Source organism: Crassostrea angulata, chromosome 7 (assembly GCF_025612915.1).
Source record: "Crassostrea angulata isolate pt1a10 chromosome 7, ASM2561291v2, whole genome shotgun sequence".
NCBI lineage: Eukaryota > Metazoa > Mollusca > Bivalvia > Ostreida > Ostreidae > Magallana > Magallana angulata.
In genome coordinates, this window is record NC_069117.1 from 57,471,962 (window position 1) to 57,494,977 (window position 23,016).

General features: G+C 33.7%; 1 protein-coding gene across 6 annotated transcripts; it reads left to right on the forward strand.

The window, feature by feature from the left end:
* The first annotated feature begins 5,380 nt into the window (after positions 1-5,380).
* Positions 5,381-22,929, forward strand: LOC128155371 (uncharacterized). 6 transcript variants are annotated; one of them, XM_052817051.1, is made up of 11 exons: positions 5,381-5,482; positions 6,925-7,320; positions 14,516-15,157; positions 16,879-17,160; positions 17,244-17,279; positions 18,077-18,091; positions 19,054-19,375; positions 19,470-19,663; positions 19,886-19,930; positions 20,086-20,237; positions 20,583-22,929. In XM_052817051.1, the coding sequence occupies exons 3-11, from the start codon at positions 14,524-14,526 to the stop codon at positions 22,335-22,337; spliced, it is 3,435 nt and encodes a 1,144-aa protein (XP_052673011.1). In that variant the 5' UTR covers positions 5,381-5,482; positions 6,925-7,320; positions 14,516-14,523; the 3' UTR covers positions 22,338-22,929. The 6 variants fall into 6 exon arrangements, with proteins under 6 accessions (XP_052673011.1, XP_052673015.1, XP_052673010.1 ...); XM_052817055.1 differs by lacking the exons at positions 5,381-5,482; positions 6,925-7,320 and adding an exon at positions 12,833-13,070 and having other exon boundaries at positions 14,516-15,049; XM_052817050.1 differs by lacking the exons at positions 5,381-5,482; positions 6,925-7,320 and adding an exon at positions 12,834-13,070.
* Positions 22,930-23,016: the final 87 nt, after the last annotated feature.

Below are 23,016 nucleotides of genomic sequence, written 5' to 3' on the forward strand. Positions count from 1 at the left end.
TACCGGTAACCAGTTTTTAACCGGGTTTCCAACGGAAAAATCCGGTTATTAAAATGGTGAAAATGGCGGGCGGGCGGGCGGCTCGCTGCCAAAAGGGTACCCTCATTGTACGGATAACCTCTCCTACAGTTCTCAAGATAGGAAGTTGTTCTTTTGCAGATCAATTGTACATATATCAGAGGTATGCATATTGCTAGGATTTTGATTTTTGATAATTTATGAAAAAAATATCAGGTTTTGAACTTAGTCATTTTTTGGCAAAATTTTGCATATAGGGTACCCTCATTGTACGGATAAATCCTCCTACAGTTCTCAAGATAGGAAGTTGTTCTTTTGCAGATCAATTGTACATATATCAGAGGTGTGCATATTGCTAGGATTTTGATTTCTGATAATTTATGAAAAAAATATCAGGTTTTGAACTTAGTCATTTTTTGGCAAAATTTTGCTTATAGGGTACCCTCATTGTACGGATAACTTCTCCTACAGTTCTCAAGATAGGAAGTTGTTCTTTTGCAGATCAATTGTACATATATCAGAGGTGTGCATATTGCTAGGATTTTGATTTCTGATAATTTATGAAAAAATACCAGGTTTTGAACTTAGTCATTTTTTGGGAAAATATTGCATATAGGGTACCTTCATTGTACGATTAACTCCTCCTACAGTTTTGAAGATAGGAAGTTGTTCTTGTGCAGTTCAATTGTACATATATCAGAGGTGTGCATATTGCTAGAATTTTGATTTCTGATAATTTATGAAAAAAATACCAGCTTTTGAACTTAGTCATTTTTTGGGAAAATATTGCATATAATGTACCCTCATTGTACGGATAACTCCTCCTACAGTTTTCAAGATAGGAAGTTGTTCTTGTGCAGATCAATTGAACATATATCAGAGGTGTGCATATTGCAAGGATTTTGATTTCTGATAATTTATCGAAAAAATACCAGGTTTTGAACTTAGTCATTTTTTGGCAAAATTTTGCATATAGGGTACCCTCATTGTACGGATAACTTCTCCTACAGTTCTCAAGATAGGAAGTTGTTCTTTTGCAGATTAATTGTTCAAATATCAGAGGTGTGCATATTGCAAGGATTTTGATTTCCGATAATTTATCGAAAAAATACCAGGTTTTGAACTAAGTCATTTTTTGGCAAAATTTTGCATATAGGGTACCCTCATTGTACGGATAACTCCTCCTACAGTTCTCAAGATAGGAAGTTGTTCTTTTGATTTCTGATAATTTATGAAAAAAATACCAGGTTTTGAACTTAGTCATTTTTGGGGAAAATATTGCATATAGGGTACCCTCATTGTACGGATAACTCCTCCTACAGTTCTCAAGATAGGAAGTTGTTCTTGTGCAGATCAATTGTACATATATCAGAGGTGTGCATATTGCTAGGATTTTGATTTCTGATAATTTATGAAAAAAATATCAGGTTTTGAACTTAGTCATTTTTTGGCAAAATTTTGCTTATAGGGTACCCTCATTGTACGGATAAATCCTCCTACAGTTCTCAAGATAGGAAGTTGTTCTTTTGCAGATCAATTGTACATATATCAGAGGTGTGCATTTTGCAAGGATTTTGATTTCTGATAATTTATGAAAAAAATACTAGCTTTTGAACTTGGTCATTATTTTTCAAAATGTTGCATATAGGGTACTCCATTTCACTGGATACGTGTTGACATGGATTATGGATACAGTTCACATAAAAGAAAACCCGGTTTGCTGTCACATTGACAGCTTTTCTCTTGTTGAAATGGATGTTTTTAGCTCACCTGAGCCAAAGCTCAAGTGAGCTTTTCTGATCAAGATTTGTCTATGACTGCTGGTGTCATCGTAAACTTATCACTCTATAATTATCTCCTTCCGAACCACTGGCCAATTTTAACTAAGCATAATACAAAGCATCACTGGGTGAATGGGATTCAAATTATGGTGTTCATGGGTAAAGTAGGGCTACAATTAGGGGGACCATGTTTTACATACTAGGAATATATAGAGACAAGTGAAAATCTTTTATGTGAACAGTAGCCATCATTAATTTGTTAACCCTGAATTGATAAACATTACCTATCCAGAGAAATGGAGTACCCTATACGCAATATTCTGCCAAAAAAAAGTAAGTTCAACAGACAGCAATATCACCATTTTAATAACCAGATTTTTTCCTTTGGAAAACCCTGTTAAAAATCTTCTCAAAAACTATTAGGCCAGAAAATCTCAATTTTGTGTGGACGCATCCTTAGACAGTGTAAATTCAAGTTGTTTAAATCATGGTCCCAGGGGTAGGATGGGGCCACAATTGTTGTCTAATTTTTACACAGGAATATATATAGAGAAAAATCTTTAAAAATCTTCTTTTTAAAACCATCGATGACAGTATTAATGGAGTTCGTTTTCCATGGAGTGACGTGTAATAAGACTGCTACCCCAAGAGGGGGATAAATCCTGCTCCTGGGACAATGACAATGAACTTTATTCTCATAACTGAATTTACAGTGTAGAGAAAAAACATATGTACAGTATGTACAAACTACAATATATATAATAAATGAAAATCAATGGTACAGGCATGATGAAGGGATAACAGATATAATTTAACCAAGAGAGCTAACTCTCTCAAATATAGTATCTAATAGTTTACAGGTTTATGTTTGTGACATTAAACAGTTTTTCAAATTTTGCAACATTTGGATTTGTTATGAAATATTTTGGTAAACATCTAACCCTTGAATTGGATATATACATCAGTGCATTTTAAAAGGTAGTGAAATTCATCCCTAATTTCATTGCAGGTACATAGTTTACAAATTCTGTTTTCTCTAGGAATATTAAACCATCTACCTATCTCAATAGGTAATTTAGCATTACCAGTTCTAAAGTTACAATATTTCTTACATAATTGTGTTGCCAAAGTCAATAAATATTTTTCAAAATCCAGTGAGTTTTTAAAAATCCTATAATTTAAACCTTTTGGAGAATTATGTACCTCACTATACCATGATTGCTTAAATTGGTCTAATAAAATATTGTATACTTTAGATTTTAACCAGGGTATGTTTATTGTGTTTTGATACCATATATATGTCAATACATATTGATTTAAAGTTTTCTTAATGGCTTCGCACCATGGGTTATTAAAATTCTTCAATACATTAAAAAGTTTTGCTGACAATTTTGAGTTCTGGAAATTGACTAATTTACCCCAGAAGGAAATCATTCTAACTTTAACATTAATTGTTAAGGGGTGTCTTCCAAGTTCCCCATATACCATAAAGTTTGGAGTTGAGGTTCTCAAGTGGGACAGTCGGGTACGGGGGTGACTACCAATTATCCCTAATTGCTGATTAGTAGTCAGCAAAAATAAATGAAGTCAACAAAAAACAAAGTTTTAAATTAATAACAAATTTATTTGTAACAGATGAATGTAGATGAGAAACTGGTACCTCCAGTTGAACAAATCAATGAAAAATATGTATGAAAATGACAAAATTTAACCATGAAAATATTACAAATTTCACTTTAGAGTTTAAATAAGAAACATGAAAACAAATTCCTACACGTTTTTATTTTAATTTTTATCGGGCTCGAAATTCAAAATATTAATTAAACTATGGCGACTAGTCTGAATCAATTTCTCACCAGAGGGCGCGTTCCGCAAGCTTCACTGAAGCACAGCGTAATACGCCCTCTGGTGAGAGATTGAGTCTGAATAAGATAAACTTCTGAGAGAAAAGAATTAGTTTTTATTGAACAGTGCCTTATCAAAATTTATACCGAAGTCGGTATAAAGTGCTTCGAACGGGAAGATGAGCTTACCCGAGAAGTAGGCTGCTCTAAGCAGTGGACGCAAGGCGAGCAGTCCGCCGAACTACTCAAAACACGCCTTTATATAGTGTGAGTACACAAAAGAAACGATCAGCCAACCATGAAATGTTACCCTACCCCTTAATGGATAAAATTACAGGTGATAAACCTATCAGGTAAACCCTAGTGAAATACGTTTTGAAATAAGGACCAATATGGCTGACCTGTATAAACAAAATAGCACTTGAACCGTAATGTAAGTGTAAAATAGCTTATCACAAGAATTGCCGTTACTATTTAAGTATCTTATATTGAATTATCCCTAGCTTAGTTAATTATTTATGTAATTTATGATTTTTAATAAATTAAACATATGGTATTGGATGAGTTTTATCACAGACGTTTTTGTGCAACAAGTTCCAATTGAGTGTATTACCAGTCAATACAGCTTTAGTACCTCATAAGATTGTTTAAAAAAGAAAATTTTACATATTTGGAGCTGCTCGTTCATGTTCGTGGAATTTATTAGGTCACATACATTCAACACGATTCAATTTTATATAAATTGCGTATTTTCAATTACTGTCTTTTATTTTATTTTTTTAATAAAACAATGCTAAAACCGGTAATATTAAAAATGCAATTTTTAATTCCCCTTTTTAATACTAGTACGTGACGGAAGATATCAAAGATAACGTTGTTATTTGCTAGTAAACAGAAATCCGCGGACCTGGCCAGACCACTCTCGGACGATCACGTCAATCAAACTGGGTGCTATTGTTTCAAACTTGGTTGACAAGCGGCATCATTTTGAAGTTTGTACAGGTAAAAAAGGGGGCGTTTGTAAAATGCGTCATACAAGTTTATGCTTTTAAAGGCATCCTCAGGTAGTGTAGATTCAAGGTTGTTCAAATCATGATCCACAGGGTATGGTGGGGCCTCAATAAGGGGGGGGGGGGGGTTACATAGGAAGATATAGAGAAAAATCTTTTTTCTTTTTTTTTTTAATCTTTTGAAAAAGCATTCAGCCAAAAACTCTTAACCGTGATTTTCTATAAAAGGGGGGTTAACTAGGAATAAAGAAAAAAATCTTCTAATATATATTATAAAACAACAAAAAGGGCTTGATATTTACCATAAAATCATGCAGATAAAAATCGGTAGATTTTAAACTTATTTTTACACGATCTACCCTGTCTACTGTACTTAATTGTCAAGATATTTTGAAATTGATGCCGTCGTAATGCTGATTTGATCAAAGTTAAGGCTATTATTGCTCAGGTGAGCGATTTGGCCCCTGGGCCTCTTGTTGAAAGTGCGAAATAATTCTTTCAGGGGTACCAGCTGATAAACAAAGGATTAGAATAAACATTTAATTGTTATAATTAAAAAAAAAAACTTCCTGACCAATAGAATGAAATCGATTACACGGTGACCCCCCTTTTAATTGTATTTCGTGTCATCATCATCAAAATAATATATTGTGATATCGAAAGCTGATGTACACGTACATGTCTCAAGAAAATTTTCAGTAGAGGTTGACTTATTTTTAGCCACGGGGATTTTAAGTCCCATTTGAAAATTTTCTACTTTCACTTTGCTAAACAAAAAACAGGAAGAATACAGTATGGTGTAGCTTTACTCCCACAGACTAATTATAAGGTAAATTTACGTTTCTGAGATATTTGATAATGCAACAATTCTACAACTTCACATATGCAATTATATTAATTATTCTCTCACCTCTATATTAAGAACATTTTATAGCTGCTTGGCACCTGTACTCGTCAGATACATGTAGTTCTGTTTTGTTGATTTTATTTACGGAGAGAGTTCGTTACCATGCACTTTCTCAGATAACTCTAAACTCGGTTAAATGATGGAATTAAAAATGATCTATAACTGTCCAAATAAAAAGAATCTTAATTCCACGTTGAGACATAAGGTAGGTAAATGAGATTCGCTTTATATAGAATATAAGATATATATGATAAAGGTGACCCGTCACACCTTGTATCGATTACTACGTCATCATACCAGACAGGGGTGGAATACTGATTCAATTAATGTAATGATGACGCCCGTGGGTATATAATTGAATGGTAAACATTGCAAGCATCTTCACGGAGAAATTATCAACGTACTTATGAAATTAAATTAACGTGTGTATTTAACTTTGAATTGTTATGATGTTTACTAGCTGTAATTCTGAATTTTTTTTTAAATATTCGAAAATTAAAATAGAATTTATCTGTACCACGAATCAACTACATAGCTTAGTGCTACAATATCGTTTCCAAACGTGTAGTTCCTGTTGTATTGTTCATATGGTTAAAAAAAAAACATTTTAAAAGTGTAATACAGGATATATTGTCGATACGATCAGTTAATGTGATGGTGATTGTTAAAATAAATTTAACGGCTTAAAAAGCAAGGCAATGTGAAAGTTTAAACGATAGATCACACTTTACCCTGGTTAATATGTCAAGGTCTATAAATGGAGTTTATTTGGTTTATTTATCCCTTTTAAGTTTAATAGGACATTCCGTCTATTATGGCTATGTTTAGTGTATAATAAATACTGATAATAGGTTTTTTGTATTTTTTGATAATTTATTAAGATAAAACGATTCACCATGTAAACTTTCAAATAATGGCCGATTTAAATTTATCGCGAACAGAAATTTACATTGATGTAAATGGGGAAAACTTTTTTTCTACCATATGAATTTGTTTAAGCTTTCTTTTTATTAAAACGCAAAATACTCTTATAAATTATCAGAGGTTTTGGAGGTTTTCTATATGATAAAATGCAAGGCATATATTTCAGTTTCAAGAACAAAAAATCTTAGTTTGGTAACTCTGAAGAGTCTGCTGAATATTTCATAGATAATAGTTATTTTCTTAATTTTAAATAACTCAAATTATATCACCCCCCCCCCTAAATTATACACTGAATGTCTTAAAGCCATTAATCTTGACGACATGTTTTAATTTATTATATTTGTAATCCTTGCTATCTTTCCTTATAACCCGTTTTCCGTGCCATGTGTTAGCAACATCATTTCCTTTTAAGTAAAATTAGATTTTCACTTTTGTCATAGGGCCTAGTATGGAAAACAGTGATATTTGTTTGGGAGATAAGAACAAACAACTGGAGTTTTTGAAGAGCGTTTGGAAAAAAACGGATACTTCTTCGACAAAAACAACAGATGCCCTTGATAATTCAGACAGGCCAAATATAGACCCCAATGACAAAGAAAAAACAACACCTCGGAAACTAAGCCACCAGAGGCCATACTCTCCGGAGTTTTTCGACCAATCAGACGACTCCGAAGACTACTGGAGTCCATACAGTTTCAACACTCACCCAGTCCGGAAACGAGCACCTGCTGATGACGAAAAGGATGACGTCATTCACAACAACTTTTTTGAAAAGGAATCCAAACGAGAACCCAAACAGACGGGGGAGTGGGAGAAAATCTTATAAAACATTTCAGGTACTTAGTTTTAAAATGCAAATATTTATTTTTTTATTTCGCAAATCGTGTTACGTGACAAGCTTAAAAATCCCCTTTTATAAACATATTTCTTATGGACGATATTATTCAAATAATATTTTCAAAAAATATAATGGAAAGTTAATACTGATATCGACATTTCGCTGTTATTTTTACTTGAAATTTTCTTCAATGGTTGGGCAAGGCCAAATGTCCTAGTTATGCTGAATCCCATTAAACTAATTTAATTATACCGAACTACAAAGTAAAACACCTTATCAATTTTATAAATTGTTAACCTGTTAACAATTTTCAGTTACATCACTTTGACTTGCATGTAATGATGTACACTTTGATTTTTTCCATTAATGTACATCCAATTGTTCAATAATGGATGAAGACTAACATCTTTAAAATGTTATTTTTTTACTCTATCCAATTTGACAGAATCCAAGGAAGGATAAATCATGTAACCCCGGAGGAAGTCAAAATATTGAAGATTATTTCCAACCAGAAATGTTACAAGATCAATGGAAATCTTGCACCCCTGTGCCAGTTTAAAAAAAATTGAAAGAAAAAAAAATTACCCTCAGATTTTAATATTTTCCAAGGGAATACTATGTGAAGTTTATCTGAATTTCTTCAACCAGGCAGCACATTTTTCAATTATTGCTTCCATATATGAGACAAAGGAGAAAAGTCATTATCAGGACAGTTTCACAATCTTGTCCAAATAACATTAGTTCTAAACGAATTGGAATGCCTTTTTTAAGTGAAGTATTTCTAAGTTGAAATGACATCTTTTAATTTGAAAACTGAAGACACTTTGTTGACACCGAATTATTTGCTAGCAAAGATGAAGTATTTGTGTTGATGAACATCAAATTTTTTAATCAACTACTGAGCCCGTTCTTGTGAAAAAGTTTTACAATGACAAATTGCAAAGCAGTTTGTCTTTTTAATCATAAAATGAAGTGTATGAATTTCATAATTTTATGTTGAACTGTTAATAATGAATTTTTGAAAGTTTTCTTTAATGGTTTTGTTTTCACTCTTCTGCTGTAGTTCTGCAGTATAATAATACATTAATAACATGTATATGGAGAACATTTTTTTTTAAAATTATAATTTACTGCAATATTTTACAATGGGATGAGACACAGGATTCTAAAAACTTCATTTGCTTTCTCCTGACATGTGTTATAAATACATTGTACAACACTACAACTATCATATATTGAAGTTTGTTCCTATATAATTAAAACATACATCATTATTAACTGCTTTATTACCTTTAATGTGAAATGCATTTATGTAAATGTTCATCAGCACTAAGTATTCCCCAGGAATAGAGAATGAATGTCTTTGGTATGGGATATTAAATCTAATATAATAATTGGTTCATATTAGAAAGGTTAATGTAGATTCAAGTTTCTTCAAATCATGATTTCTGGGGGTATGGTGGGGCCGCAAAAAGGAGTGGGGCAAATTTTCACAAAGGAATATTACTCCTACCTCCATCTTTTTCTCCCCCCCCCCCCAAATGATTGGAAATGAACATTTTTTTATTTTTAAGATGAAGTTTTCTAGACGAGGACTTTCCCATGGATTTGACAGATTTGCAAAATTATTGTTTTTATCAAATTTAATTTTTATTTCTTTGCTTATTGGGACAGGTCTAGCCCAGTTTAAAAAAATGATGAAATGTGCAGAGCAAGGGTTAATTACCGGTAACCAGTTTTTGAAATGGATGTTTTTAGCTCACCTGAGCCAAAGCTCAAGTGAGCTTTTCTGATCAAGATTTGTCCATGACTGCTGGTGTCATCGTAAACTTATCACTTTTTAATTATCTCCTTCCGAAACCACTGGCCAATTTTAACTAAGCATAATACAAAGCATCACTGGGTGAATGGGATTCAAATTATGGTGTTCATGGGTAAAGTGGGGCTACAATTAGGGGGACCATGATTTACATACTAGGAATATATAGTGACAAGTGAAAATCTTTTATGTGAACAGTAGCCATCATTAATTTGTTAACCCTGAATTGATAAACATTACCTATCCAGAGAAATGGAGTACCCTATACGCAATATTCTGCCAAAAAAAAGTAAGTTCAACAGACAGCATTTAAAAAAAAAATTAATTATCAAGAATCTAAATCCAAGTAACATACACGTAAGTATACAATTGATCTGCAAAACAACAACTTCCTATCTTCAAAACTATAGGAGGAGTTATCCGTACAATGAGGGGTACCCTACATGCAATATTCAATGAGAAAATGAATAAATTCAACAGCTGATATTTAAAAAAAAAAATCAAAATCCAAGTAATATGCACATATCTATGTAGAATTGATCTGCTTAAATAAAACTTCCTATCTTGAAAACAGGATGAGGAGTTATCCGTACAATCGGGGTACTCTTTTGGCAGCTGCCTGCTAATATCACCATTTTAATAACCAGATTTTTTCCTTTGGAAAACCCTGTTAAAAATCTTCTCAAAAACTATTAGGCCAGAAAATCTCAATTTTATGTGGACGCATCCTTAGACAGTGTAAATTCAAGTTGTTTAAATCATGGTCCCAGGGGTAGGATGGGGCCACAATTGTTGTCTAATTTTTACATAGGAATATATATAGAGAAAAATCTTTAAAAATCTTCTTTTTAAAACCATCGATGACAGTATTAATGGAGTTCGTTTTCCATGGAGTGACGTGTAATAAGACTGCTACCCCAAGAGGGGGATAAATCCTGCTCTTGGGACAATGACAATGAACTTTATTCTCATAACTGAATTTACAGTGTAGAGAAAAAACATATGTACAGTATGTACAAACTACAATATATATAATAAATGAAAATCAAAGGTACAGGCATGATGAAGGGATAACAGATATAATTTAACCAAGAGAGCTAACTCTCTCAAATATAGTATCTAATAGTTTACAACTATTGGCAAGTTGGTTTATGTTTGTGACATTAAACAGTTTTTCAAATTTCTAACCCCTGAATTGGATATATATACATCAGTGCATTTGAAAAGGTAGTGAAATTCATCCCCAATTTCATTGCAGGTACATAGTTTACAAATTCTGTTTTCTCTAGGAATATTAAACCATCTACCTATCTCAATAGGTAATTTAGCATTACCAGTTCTAAAGTTACAATATTTCTTACATAATTGTGTTGCCAAAGTCAATAAATATTTTTCAAAATCCAGTGAGTTTTTAAAAATCCTATAATTTAAACCTTTTGGAGAATTATGTACCTCACTATACCATGATTGCTTAAATTGGTCTAATAAAATATTGTATACTTTAGATTTTAACCAGGGTATGTTTATTGTGTTTTGATACCATATATATGTCAATCCACATTGATTTAAAGTTTTCTTAATGGCTTCGCACCATGGGTTATTAAAATTCTTCAATACATTAAAAAGTTTTGCTGACAATTTTGAGTTCTGGAAATTGACTAATTTACCCCAGAAGGAAAACATTCTAACTTTAACATTAATTGTTAAGGGGTATCTTCCAAGTTCCCCATATACCATAAAGTTTGGAGTTGATGTTCTCAAGTGGGACAGTCGGGTACGGGGGTGACTACCAATTATCCCTAATTGCTGATTAGTAGTCAGAAAAAATAAATGAAGTCAACAAAAAACAAAGTTTTAAATTAATAACAAATTTATTTGTAACAGATGAATGTAGATGAGAAACTGGTACCTCCAGTTGAACAAATCAATGAAAAATATGTATGAAAATGTCAAAATTTCACCTTGAAAATATTACAAATTTCACTTTAGAGTTTAAATAAGAAACATGAAAAAAAATTCCTACACGTTTTTATTTTAATTTTTATCGGGCTCGAAATTCAAAATATTAATTAAACTATGGCGCCTAGTCTGAATCAATTTCTCACCAGAGGGCGCGTTCCGCAAGCTTCACTGAAGCACAGCGAAATACGCCCTCTGGTGAGAGATTGAGTCTGAATAAGATAAACTTCTGAGAGAAAAGAATTAGTTTTTATTGAACAGTGCCTTATCAAAATTTATACCGAAGTCGTTATAAAGTGCTTCGAACGGGAAGATGAGCTTACCCGAGAAGTAGGCTGCTATAAGCAGTGGACGCAAGGCGAGCAGTCCGCCGAACTACTCAAAACACGCCTTTATATAGTGTGAGTACACAAAAGAAACGATCAGCCAACCATGAAATGTTACCCTACCCCTTAATGGATAAAATTACAGGTGATAAACCTATCAGGTAGACCCTAGTGAAATACGTTTTGAAATAAGGACCAATATGGCTGACCTGTATAAACAAAATAGCACTTGAACCGTAATGTAAGTGTAAAATTGCTTATCACAAGAATTGAAGTTACTATTTAAGTATCTTATATTGAATTATCCCTAGCTTAGTTAATTATTTATGTAATTTATGATTTTTAATAAATTAAACATATGGTATTGGATGAGTTTTATCACAGACGTTTTTGTGCAACAAGTTCCAATTGAGTGTATTACCAGTCAATACAGCTTTAGTACCTCATAAGATTGTTTAAAAAAGAAAATTTTACATATTTGGAGCTGCTCGTTCATGTTCGTGGAATTTATTAGGTCACATACATTCAACACGATTCAATTTTATATAAATTGCGTATTTTCAATTACTGTCTTTTATTTTATTTTTTTAATAAAACAATGTTAAAACCGGTAATATTAAAAATGCAATTTTTAATTCCCCTTTTTAATACTAGTACGTGACGGAAGATATCAAAGATAACGTTGTTATTTGCTAGTAAACAGAAATCCGCGGACCTGGTCAGACCACTCTCGGACGATCACGTCAATCAAACTGGGTGCTATTGTTTCAAACTTGGTTGACAAGCGGCATCATTTTGAAGTTTGTACAGGTAAAAAAGGGGGCGTTTGTAAAATGCGTCATACAATTTTATGCTTTTAAAGGCATCCTCAGGTAGTGTAGATTCAAGGTTGTTCAAATCATGATCCACAGGGGTATGGTGGGGCCTCAATAAGGGGGGGGGGGTTACATAGGAAGATATAGAGAAAAATCTTTTTTCTTTTTTTTTTAATCTTTTGAAAAAGCATTCAGCCAAAAACTCTTAACCGTGATTTTCTATAAAAGGGGGGTTAACTAGGAATAAAGAAAAAAAATCTTCTAATATATATTATAAAACAACAAAAAGGGCTTGATATTTACCATAAAATCATGCAGATAGAAATCGGTAGATTTTAAACTTATTTTTACACGATCTACCCTGTCTACTGTACTTAATTGTCAAGATATTTTGAAATTGATGCCGTCGTAATGCTGATTTGATCAAAGTTAAGGCTATTATTGCTCAGGTGAGCGATTTGGCCCCTGTGCCTCTTGTTGAAAGTGCGAAATAATTCTTTCAGGGGTACCAGCTGATAAACAAAGGATTAGAATAAACATTTAATTGTTATAATTAAAAAAAAAACTTCCTGACCAATAGAATGAAATCGATTACACGGTGACCCCTCTTTTAATTGTATTTCGTGTAATCATCATCAAAATAATATATTGTGATATCGAAAGCTGATGTACACGTACATGTCTCAAGAAAATTTTCAGTAGAGGTATACTTATTTTTAGCCACGGGGATTTTAAGTCCCATTTGAAAATTTTCTACTTTCACTTTGCTAAACAAAAAACAGGAAGAATACAGTATGGTGTAGCTTTACTCCCACAGACTAATTATAAGGTAAATTTACGTTTCTGAGATATTTGATAATGCAACAATTCTACAACTTCACATATGCAATTATATTAATTATTCTCTCACCTCTATATTAAGAACATTTTATAGCTGCTTGGCACCTGTACTCGTCAGATACATGTAGTTCTGTTTTGTTGATTTTATTTACGGAGAGACTTCGTTACCATGCACTTTCTCAGATAACTCTAAACTCAGTTAAATGATGGAATTAAAAATGATCTATAACTGTCCAAATAAAAAGAATCTTAATTCCACGTTGAGACATAAGGTAGGTAAATGAGATTCGCTTTATATAGAATATAAGATATATATGATAAAGGTGACCCGTCACACATTGTATCGATTACTACGTCATCATACCAGACAGGGGTGGAATACTGATTCAATTAATGTAATGATGACGCCCGTGGGGTATATAATTGAATGGTAAACATTGCAAGCATCTTCACGGAGAAATTATCAACGTACTTATGAAATTAAATTAACGTGTGTATTTAACTTTGAATTGTTATGATGTTTACTAGCTGTAATTCTGAATTTTTTTTTAAATATTCGAAAATTAAAATAGAATTTATCTGTACCACGAATCAACTACATAGCTTAGTGCTACAATATCGTTTCCAAACGTGTAGTTCCTGTTGTATTGTTCATATGGTTAAAAAAAAAAACAACATTTTAAAAGTGTAATACAGGATATATTGTCGATACGATCAGTTAATGTGATGGTGATTGTTAAAATAAATTTAACGGCTTAAAAAGCAAGGCAATGTGAAAGTTTAAACGATAGATCACACTTTACCCTGGTTAATATGTCAAGGTCTATAAATGGAGTTTATTTGGTTTATTTATCCCTTTTAAGTTTAATAGGACATTCCGTCTATTATGGCTATGTTTAGTGTATAATAAATACTGATAATAGGTTTTTGTATTTTTTGATAATTTATTAAGATAAAACGATTCACCATGTAAACTTTCAAATAATGGCCGATTTAAATTTATCGCGAACAGAAATTTACATTGATGTAAATGGGGAAAACTTTTTTTCTACCATATGAATTTGTTTAAGCTTCCTTTTTATCAAAACGCAAAATACTCTTATAAATTATCAGAGGTTTTGGAGGTTTTCTATATGATAAAATGCAAGGCATATATTTCAGTTTCAAGAACAAAAAATCTTAGTTTGGTAACTCTGAAGAGTCTGCTGAATATTTCATAGATAATAGTTATTTTCTTAATTTTAAATAACTCAAATTATATCACCCCCCCCCTAAATTATACACTGAATGTCTTAAAGCCATTAATCTTGACGACATGTTTTAATTTATTATATTTGTAATCCTTGCTATCTTTCCTTATAATCCGTTTTCCGTGCCATGTGTTAGCAACATCATTTCCTTTTAAGTAAAATTAGATTTTCACTTTTGTCATAGGGCCTAGTATGGAAAACAGTGAGATTTGTTTGGGAGATAAAAACAAACAACTGGAGTTTTTGAAGAGCGTTTGGAAAAAAACGGATACTTCTTCGACGAAAACAACAGATGCCCTTGATAATTCAGACAGGCCAAATATAGACCCCAATGACAAAGAAAAAAGAACACCTCGGAAACCAAGCCACCAAAGGCTATACTCTCCGGAGTTTTTCGACCAATCAGACGACTCCGAGGACGACTGGAGTCCATACAGTTTCAACACTCACCCAGTCCGGAAACGAGCACCTTCTGATGACGAAAAGGATGATGTCATTCACAACAACTTTTTTGACAAGGAATCCAAACGAGAACCCAAGCAGGCATTGATGATTAGGACTAACAAGGCGATGAAGACACTATTCATATTGGATTCTGGGTCATCATCTCGGTATCAGGGGGAATTTAATGAGGAAGGACAGCTTCAAGATGAGGAGGTTGTAAGCAACTCATCTGTTGCCAATGACTCCATCTCTTCCACTTCCGGCGCAGGCGGAAGTATGTTTGTTTTATCTTTGAGTAGCGGGCATGCTGGACGTGTAAAAATCAGTAACTCGGCATCTTCTTATCTGTCGTACCCAAAAACTCCAGAGTGCATGGGATATGGTAATAACTCAACTATCTCTCTGGAATTTAATCTACTGTATTCTCTTATCATTAGATAACAGAATGATCAGAGAATTTAAAAAAAAATCTTTTTGTTACCAAAATTATTTCCACTTGAGCTAGATTTAAAAACCTCTCTCTTTTCTTTGTGAGGAAATCTCCATTCACTAATATTTTTCAAATACTATATTTAATGACTGACAAACACATTATAAAGAGGCACAAGAGTGTATATATAAATCATATATATGTATACACAATTTGAAAAAAGACTTAATTAAGACTTTACAAGTAACACGGCGATATCTTGCTTAAAGTTTGGATGTTTTATCTGTAACATCTCAGTTCAATAATTCCATCCATGTGTGTTTTATCTTACTGTGCATTTTTGATTGTACCAAAATTTTGTCATCGACAGAAACCCTCGGCCCGTCTAGAATACGCTTAATTACCGACCTTTAGCCAACTTCAGTATTTTTTTTTAAAGAGTATTTCTAGTCTTTATACAGATTGGGCTTTTCATATTTTTTTTATGGAAATACAAAAATATGTAGCTACATGTACACAGCAATATAAGTATATGCTTTACTTGCATGTTATTCGTTTTATAAACCCTTCAAAAAAAAAGAAGTTTACATTGATCGATTGAAAATGAACATAAAATGAGGAGAGTTTGATTTATGTAGGCATATGCGAGACTAGTCATTAGTTCCCGGCAAAGAGGACTTGTGTTTGAATGATGAATTGGTTTATCTACTTAGTAATTTCTTGTATAACTTAAAATAAAAGCTTATATTGCAGTGTTAGAGCCAATAACTTGTTACAATTGGACTCGTTCCTAACTTTGAAACACGAAGCGTGATTTAAACTTTCGCTCGGATACTCGAAAAGTATGATATAACTAGATATTATACATCTTTGATTTTTGGGAGGTGATTGTAATTAACTCACTATACCAAACCGGAAGTTTGGACCTTAGCACAAATCATCACCACTGACAAAACGTAATACTCGAAAATAATCGATAAATTTGATGTAATGTATTCAGAATCAGAAGAAAATTTATTTATAAATACCTTAAATATAGTCAGATTTTAAATGGTACGACGATTAAGATATTTTTTGTAGTCTAATGTATTCCTACGCCAAAGTTCGATTACAGTAGTAGCGTTTGGAATAAAGATAGAACCAGTAATGGTGTATACTGGACTTTATTATCATTTGTTTGTTAAAAATTGCTTTGATACACTTTTCTCAGAAATATTTCGATTACTGATACATAATAATACTTAATTATCGTAGAGTTTGATGGCGTTAATTCTATCTTTGAATATCACACAACCTGATTTGTATGGGGCTTTTTTTTTCGTCTACATAGAATTCTTGTAAAAAAAAAAAGGTGTGCAATTATTCAAATAGATTTCAGAAACTACTTGCCATGCAAAATAACATATCGTTGACATCAACATAAATAATGATCAATAAAATCAACTCCCGTCAGTACTTCAGTACTATGATTATTCTTGTTTATCACTGGCGGAGATAAACGAACATGTCCTCTAGTAAGAAAGGAGAATAAACATGACTTTGAAACTCATATATTTAAATCACTTTTTTGAAATGAAACGAAAAAATATACAGTGGTTTACACTTGGCATACTTTGGGGGTTTTTTCTTTGAATAGGAGTCACATATATGATAATGTTATGTGTTATTTTTAGTGAAGGATGACGATTTCTCTGACGAAGCAGAGGACTTCGATGACAACAAGGAATCACGTGTCACCACCACCCACACTCACTCCCACGCGCACTCCCACTGCCCCCACATCCACACCCACTGTCACAACAAGTACCATAGACACTACCACGCGCACGGCGGTTACCATGACGACGAAGATGAGGATGTGAATGAAAAGTACCCGTTTGATTACTGCTCAGTGGAAAGGGAACCCACTAAACGCCGAACATCGTCGAACCAGTACGTCACGTACCATGGAACTGGTAATTATTTCTTATATCAGTATTTAGAGCTGTACAACTGTTTTCCTCAACACAGCAATATGTTGTAAATGTTGTTCTTGTAGATTTTTACCGCCCTTGTGTTTATGGCTACCCAGAAGGTAATTGTGTTGGTTTTTCACTGTTTCTTTAATATCATTGATCCAGCACTAGTACTGTGGATAGACAATTCTTTTTGCAGTTTTTGGATGTTTAGAAATATCTTTGCAAGAAATAAACGTCTCTTTATCTTACTTGTTCACTCGTAAAGTTTGCATGGACATTCTTTCGAATCAGTTGTGAACATTTTATATTTTCAATTCCACTTACAAAAACAAGAGAAAAGCTGTCAATGTGACAGCAAACTGAGTTTTCTTTTGTGTGAACAGTATCTATAATCCATTTGTCAACCCTGAATTGATGAACACTACCTATCCAGTGTCCAGAGAAATGGTGTACCTTATATGCAATACTTTGCCAAAAAATGACCAAGTCCAACAGCTGGTATTTTTAAAAAAAATAAATCATCAGAAATCAAAATCCTAGCAATATGCACAACTGTGATATATGTCCAATTGATCTGCAAAAGAACAACTTCCTTTCTTGAAAACTGTAAGAGGAGTTATCCGTACAATAGGGGTACCCTATATTTTGCATAAAAATGACTAATTAAGTTCAACAGCTAGTTGGAGGTGTTATCCGTACAATAAGGGTACCCTTTTGGCAGCCGCCCGCCCGCCATTTGAATTTTCACCATTCCAATAACCGGATTTTTCCTCTGGAAAACCCGGTTAAAAAGTAAAAAATGAATTGTCGCAGACTTATTTCGTTTAAATTTCAATGCGATAACTGATCAGCTATTGATAGACGGAACACCATATTTTATAAACACTTCTTTTATTTTTTTTTATTTAAAAAGCAAAGCGAGTTCAAGGTAAATGAAATAAATTGATTGCGAATATTTGGGAAACTTTCATCTTATTTTTTGCTTTACTGACTCAAACTCATTTTACACACTATACTACAAATGATACAACACAAGTATAAACACATTTATAGTCATGGTTTTTGACTGTTTCTTTGTTTGAAGTGTGATACGCTCACAATGAATGCACATTGACGCTTATAGATACTTACCCTGTTTTCTTTATATATCATTTTGATTAATAATCTATAAATATATAACTAGGTTTCAATGAAATACTGAAATATTGAAATATATTTTTTATGATATCTTTGACGAGATCATATCGACGGGTGACCATTATTATGCATGATAAATTGTTCATGTTGTCGACTTGATAAACGTTATTAATATATTACTTCATGAAGTATGTATTAAACAATACAAAATGTAACATTTAATTAAGATCCCTTGATCCTTGTTCTACCCCCCCCCCCCCCCCCCCCCCCAAGGGCAATGGCACCTCACACATGCAACTTACGGAAAGAGATTTTTTTATAATAAAGGAAAAGTCTGCATACAGTATGACAATGTAAAATCCTCGTTTATCTTTTTCACTTGAGATGCACGTGAGGCTCATCTGGTATTGTATCACAGTTGTGTGTTATCTAATATACTAAGTATTACTAGTATTAAGGACACCTAACAATTCATTGATTCATATATTCAGTCACGTGACATTGTTTAACAAATTTTTTTATGAAGAGTGTATTGGATAGAGTCTGTTTGCCTTGTTTGTCTTTAACTAACCATTTATTTCCACCTTTCAAGAATACTTCGAGAGATATGACCGTGCACGTGTAGTTATACTCTAAAATCCTCTAAACTTTCTCAGTATGTAAAAGAGCTCTCATAGTATACTACATCTAGTTTGTAACTTCCGCTCATATTTCACAGAAATATTCATGCTGTGACATAATGTGTAATTGAAGGATGCGGGCAATGCAAAAACTGTAAGTCCGGAAAAATGATGACAACAATGGAACAGTTAGCAGACAGTATCGACTGCGAGATTCATGACGTAGTTCCGGACGGCAACTGTCTCTTCCGGTCCGTTGTTGATCAGCTTAGGATGAACGGAGAGTTTTATTGGACAGCAAACACACTACGTCATAAGGCGGTGGAATACCTACGTCATAATCCCACTCACGAAGACGGAACTCACCTGGCGATGTTTTTGTCGAATGAGGCTTGGGATGAATATCTAGCTAGGATGTCTCGGGACAAGGAGTGGGGCGATCAACTTATTCTTCGGTAAAGAAAGAAAAAAGATAGAAAGAGAAAGAAAATAAGAGAGAAAGAGGGGGAATCTTTCTATTTAGACCATTAAAATGTTTTTTGTTTACAGTGGGTTGAGCAGCGTCATTGGTCGCAGGATCTCCATTATAACTGCAATAGGTAGCGGCCATAACCAGACTACGATAGAGCCTGTTACTCAGAGCAATGACGTAACAAAGAAGGAACCCCTACAGTTGGGTCACTTTGATGAGCAGCATTACGTCAGTCTCCGGAAGAAAAACTGGTCCGACCTCTGGTTTGAGAGTAAGTGAACATGCTTAAGTATTTTGGGGCTTAAATTTACTTTGAGGCCAAACATACTTTTTATTAGAGTGTATTGAGTTTCAATGTTGGTAATGTGCTAATGCTTTTATGAACTGAAAAATTAGGTAAATATGCAACTAGGTCCATCTAATGCATTGTTTCATCATCACACAGACAAGGTTCATATCCAATAATAAAAATCTTATAACTTTTTCATGACAGATGGACGTAAAGAGAACTGTGTTGCAGAGTCCGAACATTTTGAAGGTAGTTGTATATACATCAGCAAACACTGCCGCGTATCGATATTTTGTGAAAAACAAAAGAATGACGACAATGTCTTGCCTTTAAGACATTGGTCTGAATTTTCCCCCAAATCTACGACAACCTCTACAGTGTATACTATAAAATTATCCTTTCAGGTTCCAACCTGCAATATTACATTGAAAACACACAGGACCACGTAACCTCCGTGCCATTTAGTCACCTACATTTTCTCATAAAGAAAACGATCCCCCTCGCTTCTTTGTTGGAAGAACTTTCATCCACTGAAACAACAGTATCTATCGAAAATGTAAGTCTCAACGAGGTACAATGTACAAGTAGCATGATTATGATTAAATGTTACTTGATCTAATCACCACGGGCTTAAATTCATCAAAACAAGATTGATTTTATTTAGAATAAATTCTGGCAAGTATGTTATGAAATTGATTTGCATAAAATGTACCTCAACTGCTTTTAGTGCTTCTGTTATGTTATGATTAATTCTAAATTGGAAATCAAATGGCCTGGAAAAAAATCTTTGACAGTATAGATTTCGTTCAAAATTTAAGCACAGCTCATTATGCACCTAAATCTGAATAGGCATTTAACAAGGATAAGTGTGAATTGTTGTGCATTTTCATTTTTCTGAAAGGTTGGCAACATTGCAGAAGGACTGGAATGCGACTTTTATTCATCGCTACATATATCCTACAACAAGTCGAAAAAACCGTATCGAAATCTGGGAGTCACTGGAATAGGTTTTGTAAAAGAGCACATGGCATTTAACAATATGAACGACGTAAGCGAAGAAGAAAATCAGTTTTTGCTTGAGTTTGAGGATCTAGACTCTTCTCCATGGCTTAAATTGGTTGTCATCAAACCGTCAACTGTGACACTCCGATACACTAAGATAAGAAACGGAACTGCTTATTTATCTGCCTACTATACGCCCTGCGTTAATGACATTACAAGAAGCACTAAATTGGTGCGGGGAATAAAATGTCTAAACTGGCCCAAAAACATCGTGGATTCTTGGTTATCTAGAAAAAGACTCGCTGGGTGGCCCAACGAAGAATTGTCATCGGAAATAATTAAAGAGAAATGCATAGTAGTTCCGAATACCAAACATGATACTTTATCATGGAGATTGAATTTCATGCTCCCCATCCGGGCATTAATCAAGCGTGGTACAAACGTAGATCAGCGCCATTGCTACAAGATATTCAAATTGTTAGTGGACAGTGTCAGCAAAGAAGACTTGAACTTGCCATCCTATGCAGTCAAAACTATTTTCCTTTATGCTTTAGAGGAAATCCCATCTGCACACTGGGAACAAAATAAAGGTATTTGTTTATTGCACATGTTAGACATGTTACTGTCCTGCCTTCATAAGAAGCACATGTCAGACTATTTCATCACAATTTGGAATTTGCTGGAAGATGTAACTGAAGATGAATGCAAAGCTCTTTATTCAAGATTATCAGCAACACGACAGTTTCCGATTATAGCAGTGGTGCTAGCGTCAGAAGCTCACGGATTGCCAGCAAGTACTGTTGCCGAACCACTTATTGAACATATCCAATCCATTGAAAGAGGGCATTATGTAATGGGGTCTGAAAAAGATGTATTCCTGCAAATATCCATAGAAGCTGTGAAAAATAAGCTTTGGTATTACTGTTTCAAAGACTCTGTCCAAGAATTTGTGGAAATGTACGAAGACGCTCGACTCTCCAACGACTACACGCCGTCGATGGAGGAGTTCGCAAGCTCGTATTTCCAGGATATACCAAACAGACTAGTCTGGTGGTTTTACTTTTTCTTGGATCATTTCTATCAAAAGAGATCTCTCGTAGCTAATATGGGGGCGTTTGGTGGCAGGACCATTGGTTCTCTGTTGGGACCCAATAGGAAGACAGGGGTTTTCGATGAGGTTTTCGTGCCTCATCAACTGTTGACAGAATATAAAGGGCGTAGTTCATATGAACCGGACGTGACTTTCTTATTGGAACTCACTCAAAATCTCAGTTTTTCTGAAGAATACAACCACAGTGCCCACTATCAAATGGAACTTGTGCGCTTCCTAAAAGAAAAACTGAAATCATGTACTGAAGCGGAAGGCTTTCCAAACACAATACAAGGCAGCCATCAAGCAAATTACCAAGGTCAAATTATGTCACTGCAGTATTATATGCTATTGATGACTGTATTACAGCAACTTTTCAGGTCTCTCAAGAATTTGAAGTCTGTTGAACTTTTTTCCGAGTACATTGAGGATGCTGAGAACGCATGCGCAATCATTGGGAAGCCAGACAATTATTATTACCTTGCTCAGTTCTACAAGGAGCTGGGATGCACAGAAAAATATCGCGAAGCCATCAGTGTTTACAATAACAGTTACACAGATTGATATAGAGACGTTTTCAATGAAAAACCAAATGGAACGCTTCATTCTTTCATCTAGTAACTACGAAATATTTTGTTTAAAATTTAATACCACTTAAGATGGTATGGGGCACCTGTCGATAAAAGGACATTAAAGACTTTTACCGGCTTAGAATTATTAAATTTTTCAATATTTGACCAAAAATATGTTTTGAAAATGTTTGGAAAGTTAAAAAATATAAAAGCCCTAGCGGAATCGATTCGAACTCATGGCTTACAGATTCGTAGTTCTATTTCCCTCCGCTGTCAGACAACAATTTGTGGAAAGAAGTTATAAAATAGTACTTGATTTTATTGTTTATTTTGATAGAAATTCGTCACAATATGGAGGTGTCCCATTCAACTTTAAAGCTCATTTAAGGCAAAATCAACACGCTTTTTTCTTCTGCCTTGTGCACTGTTAGCTATATGTAAGAACACGCTTATGGTAATTTATCTTATATAAACTATTATGATTCTTTGTCATTTTTAAACGATATGTGTTTCTCATGTGTTTTATACAATATTGTACATGGTTTTAGTGAATAAATCAAGTCGAAATTATGCTCAGTTCCGAATGAATGCTAGTTCCTTTTTTTTAATTGTTAATCTTAAATTTTATCAAAGCATTTCATTGAAAAGGCCGGATGCACGTGGCAATTTTC

Bases quoted from the DNA above. Each gene is read 5' to 3' on its own strand.
- LOC128155371 (XM_052817051.1), top strand. From the start codon at position 14,524: ATGGAAAACAGTGAGATTTGTTTGGGAGATAAAAACAAACAACTGGAG. The intron at 19,664-19,885 runs GTAAGTGAACAT...TTTTCATGACAG, and splicing joins GTCCGACCTCTGGTTTGAGA to ATGGACGTAAAGAGAACTGT. The intron at 19,931-20,085 runs GTAGTTGTATAT...TTATCCTTTCAG, and splicing joins AGAGTCCGAACATTTTGAAG to GTTCCAACCTGCAATATTAC.